The 5288-nt window shown below is 32.9% G+C and overlaps 1 protein-coding gene across 1 annotated transcript; it reads left to right on the top strand.

Moving 5' to 3' along the window:
• The first annotated feature begins 388 nt into the window (after window positions 1-388).
• On the top strand, window positions 389-3211 carry LOC120087671 (mitochondrial outer membrane protein porin 2-like). The gene is made up of 6 exons (XM_039044524.1): window positions 389-605; window positions 684-751; window positions 1892-2002; window positions 2114-2200; window positions 2322-2530; window positions 2640-3211. The coding sequence occupies exons 1-6, from the start codon at window positions 557-559 to the stop codon at window positions 2944-2946; spliced, it is 831 nt and encodes a 276-aa protein (XP_038900452.1). The 5' UTR covers window positions 389-556; the 3' UTR covers window positions 2947-3211.
• The last annotated feature ends 2077 nt before the right edge of the window (window positions 3212-5288 follow it).

The raw sequence follows: 5288 nt of genomic DNA, 5'->3' as shown, positions 1-5288 counted from the left end.
CATATAGGTGAAAGTATATTTACATCTAATACCCCTTTCACTTGTGGGCTTTGTAGCTGTTAGGACACGAAACCTTTGGGACCATCCGCTCGTTTTTTAGTATAACAACTGTAGGAATAAATGATAAAATCTTCAACTTCTAGGGAGAAAGGTTATACCTATTATCATTAAGCTAAGCTCAATTTAACTTGGACTATTTGCTCTTGTATCATGTTAAATTGGCAAGAGCTAGTATAGTGAATAAAAATGGTTCGATTGTCCGCTCACGATATTGTTTTAAATAAATAAATAAATAAATAAATAAATGAGTAAATAAAACCCTAGTGGTAGAAAACGGACATTGGTGTAGTAGAAGAGAGAGGTGATGAGCGGACCATGAGAAGGCCAAAAAAATCGCCCGAACTCGTGGTGAAAGTGATGGCCCTTTCACTGTAAATTTCTTTATTCTTCAAAATACTTTCACATTTCACCATTTCCTCTTCTCTCCCTAATTTTCTTGCGGATCTTCTCTCTCCCCTTCTCTCTCTCGTTTCTCTCTGCAATTCCGATCCCCAAGATGAGCAAGGGACCCGGCCTTTTCTCCGACATCGGCAAGAAAGCTAAAGGTAATTCTTCTTCATTCCTTCCTTTCTTTCACCTCCGATTCTTCTTCATTGATCCTTACTCTTTTCCCTTTTTCTCAGATCTTCTGACCAGGGACTACATCTCCGATCAGAAATTCTCTGTTTCAACTTACAGTAATGCTGGAGTGGTAACAATCCTTCACTTCCCTTCTATCCATTTCTCTGTCCCATGATTCCATACCTCTAGGTCCAAGGCATTGATTTCAATTTTTATGCAATCGTATTCTGTTTTGTAATGATTTTGGTAGCTTTAAGTATTCTTTGAAATGATTCTGCTCTGACTGTTTGGGATAATTGCTCTATTTTACTGTTTTCGTTTCGAATTTGATTAATAGGGTTTTTCTTTGGCAAATGTTTTTGAACTTATACGGTGGAGATGTCTGTTTGGATCTATTAGCCAATCACCATCTGAAATGTTGCTGGTTTCTGTTGAGTTGAAGGAATTTGAAAAAAGATGTTATTGAAGAAATTGGCACAAAGGAAGATGGAGAATCTCTTCGTAAGAAAGAAAGTTTTATTAAGAAGTGTACGGAAATGATGGATACTTTTGAGAGAATATTTACTCTCTCAATACACACATTCACTTTTCTCCACTCTAGGGTTGTTTAACTCTCTAGCTTTGCTTGGCTTACATATGGTGCCACTCTTCCTCTCCTATTTATAAGCATAAAGATCCTTGAAGTTGAAGTAAAAGGATCTCTCTAGGTTCTTCTTGGATTCTATAAATATTCTAGATATTTCTTTGGATTATCCTTATTTGAAGGTATTAGAATTCCTTGAGCCTAAATAAAACTTAGGATGTTTCTAGATATTTATTTACATACTTCAACGTAATTTTAATTTACACATTAATGTCATATTGTAGATGTTCCAAAAACCTTCTAGATTAGTTAATGTTGTTTTCTATTTTAACAATTGTATGAGCCGATATTACTTTTCCACTTTTCTGTCTCTTGGTGCTATATTTCAGCTGTTATATATGGTTATTGCTGTTGGATTTAACTTTACCTTGTCTAAATTTTTCAGCTGTTACTATTCTTTTCTCTTCCTCATAACTTAAAGTGTTCTATGAATACTCACTAACTTGAATTTTACGCATCTTCTGAGCTGAAATCATAGTTTTTGAGTCGTTTGACGAATACCATGAGTTCATTTCAGCCATCCCACTACTAGATTCTTTCTCCAGTTTCTGGTGCATGTTAGGTAATTAGGTTAGGCAGTGAATTCAAGTCAAATTATTTCATTTATTGTTATCCTTACTCTTATAGGTTCTTACCTCAACCGCAGTGAAGAAAGGGGGACTATCAACTGGGGATATTGCAGCATTGTACAAGTACAGGAATGTTACATTTGATGTTAAAGTTGATACAGAATCAAATGTGAGTTCTTTTGTTTCCTCGCTTTTATTCATTCTGTATTTTTGCCTTAATTTGGTTCATGCTATGCATCCTTATGTTTTCATCTGAACTGTTCTTTTGTTTTTTTCTCAGATATCTACTATCATCACTTTAAATGAAATAGTTCCATCCACAAAGACTATTGCTTCAGTCAAGATCCCTGATCATAACTCTGGCAAGGTAAAGTCTAGCATTCTTTGCTTTCTATTGGAGTATTAGAGATTTTTTCTTAAAATAGAGTTGGAGATCTCTTTTATACTTCAAGTGGCCTGTTCCTGATTATTCTTTCTTCTTGCTGCAGTTGGAGGTTCAATATTTTCACGATCACGCAACCCTCACGACTGCAGTTGCCTTGAATCAAAACCCCTTCGTTGATGTTTCAGCCACCATTGGTACCCCAACCATTGCCTTCGGTGCAGAAGCTGGCTACGACACCACTTCTGGTAACTTCACGAAGTATGCTGCCGGCATTAGTGTGACAAAACCCGACTCATCTGCGTCGATAATCTTGTAAGATATCATCCCATTGGGAGAAAGATCACTTCTGTCAAATCTACAAGTTCTTTTGTTATGTGGGTCTGTTGCACATTCTAATTCATAGTTTCTCTCCCTATCATAGAGGTGACAAGGGAGACTCAATAAGAGCTTCGTACGTGCACTATTTGGATCAATTCAAGAAGAGTGCTGCAGTGGGAGAGATCACTAGAAAATTCTCCACAAACGAGAACACTTTCACAGTTGGCGGGTTGTATGCCGTTGATCATCTGACAGTGGTGAAGGGGAAGCTGAACAACAATGGGAAGCTTGGGGCACTCCTCCAGCATGAAATTATTCCAAAATCTTTGTTGACCATCTCGGGCGAGATCGACACCAAGGCATTGGACAGAATTCCCAAGTTTGGTTTGTCTGTTGCACTCAAGCCATAATTGTTCAAAGCGCTTTTCTTTGTGAAAGGGACTCAAATTCTTGCGTTGCTCGTGAAAGAAGAGCACTCAATAAGTAGTTCCACAGATTCATTTCTTTAGGCTTTCTAATACTGTGGATTGTTTGTTACTATTTTTCATTTCCCCCAACCTCTATTTTGTTGGGTTTTCCTTTTTAGGCTTTGGAGGCATTTGGTTACTTTGACAATCTATATCTTCTTAAATTGGAGAGAGTTAATGATTTTTGATGGGTTGAAAATGTTCTAAATTCTGATTTCATTTCTTCTTGCTTCGTTTTAATTCATTCTGTCTGATGAATTTTGTTAAAAATGTTTGATATAGATCAATATTATTGAAAATTTACAGGTCTGGAAAAGAAAAATTTATAATGTCTTGTTTGCAAAAGTTTTAGAATCTTATTGATTCTTATTTTCAAATATAAAGAGAGGAAAATTAGAATAAATGTCAACTTAGTTGAAGATTGAAATTGACTTGGATTTGTAAAGTTTGTGTTCGGAGTGCATGGTGGAATAGGCTGAGGTTTGAGTTGGGCTGAATTTGATCAATTTTCTTAAAAAAGAAAGTTGATGTTTTTTTAATCTCCATTTTTTACCTGATAATTTAATTTTGAATTACATAACAATATTTTTACAAATTTTGTCAACTGTCCCAATCATTTGCCTACGATTGATTTTTAAATGGAATCGATCATAGTTCTTGCTTAGTTTAATTTAATTTGGACAGAAATGATTAATTGGTTAATTTTGAAACTTATCTAAATCTCACGTTGCCCCATTATTTCATTGATAAAATGAAGAGTCCGAAGATATCTAAAGGGATAAAACAAAATTAACCTATTACTTAAATGATTAATAAGTAATAGGTTAATTGTGTTTTATATCTATTTTTAAGATCTATTTATTTCCTAATATCTTTTACGTATCTCTATTTTAATAGAGTCAACAATGCAATTAAAGAAAAAAGGTGTTGTAAAGTAAACCACTTAATCCACTTGCTTTTGGCTATGAGCGACTGCGACTATATTTTAAAGTTTTTAGGGTTGTAAGCATGCTAAGAAAAGTTGTTTCTTTAGATTTTTATTTAGAGTAAGATGAATATATATACCACCTAATTTGAACAAAATAATACATATCAAAATAAATAAAAGGGAAAAAAAAAATACAAATCATAAATAGAAATATATTTCCTAACAGAACTAAAGCGGGAAAACAAACTATAATAATAAGAGATCGGGTTACGTCTCGTCTTATTTTTTTAGGGTATCCGTACATACCTCACTATGACCACTTATTTCATTTTCAACTTATTTGTGTTGACATGTAGAATCTAAAAAATAAGGATAACTATGCAGTGAACTACAAGGTTTTTGCCTCAAACTAAGAAGGGTTGGTTGGTCACCATTCAAAAGAATCTTAGTTAGATATTTAGTATTTTAAAAAATAAATGAAAAATATTACTTGGTTGATAATGTTTGATGGAAGATAAAATGGAAACTTCTGAAATAGAAAAAACAAGAATTAATTAAAATTATAATTATAAATAAAAGAGAGATTTACTTCCGAACTTATTTACAGTATAAATTTTCACCTTCATTCAATTGAATCTCAAACTTTGATAATTGTTGTTGTAATTGTCTTTTTAGTCCAATGTATAGCAATTTTTTTTTTTTCAAATTGACATTTATTTAATCATAAAACCTATAATTAAAAAATTAATAATATATTGGTCAAGTTACAAGCTTGATTCCCTATGATTTGAACATCATTTCAATTTCGCATGTATGGTTGTAAAAGTTTCATTTGAATCTCTATCTTATCAATTTGAACCTTATGGGTAACATAACAAATCGTCCTATGTTATAACGACATACCATTTTTAATGTAGTGATAGGCTAATGTTTTCAATTACATTAGGGATTGTTTAATTGGAAGGTTTTCTACAAGAGAATTGATACGAGCATGCAAAACCAATACTACAAAAACTGTATAACTTGATGCTTAGAACTTTTGAGTATTTTGACGTTTTTATTAAAAAAAACGTCAAGTAACATGTAAATATGAAGAAAAACGTCAAGAATAATGAAAAAAGGGAGGTCGACGATTTTTTTCGGATTTTTTTTCATTTCGTTTTTTACTTGAGGCTTTATAAATGTTAAGTGAATGTCAAGTAGTTTTAAGTTAATTTTAGACTATTAAACTTGCTCACTTTCATTTTCCCCAAAAGCACTCACGCGCACCTCTATTGATCCTTTCTATCTTTTCCCTATTTATTTAGTATGGTTATCTAATGTTATGCTATGATTATTATTATAGAAATATTACATT

Source organism: Benincasa hispida, chromosome 10, assembly GCF_009727055.1.
Source record: "Benincasa hispida cultivar B227 chromosome 10, ASM972705v1, whole genome shotgun sequence".
NCBI classification, from domain to species: Eukaryota; Viridiplantae; Streptophyta; class Magnoliopsida; order Cucurbitales; family Cucurbitaceae; genus Benincasa; species Benincasa hispida.
Note: the sequence above shows the minus strand (reverse complement) of the source record. Positions and strands in the feature narration are given on the sequence as shown.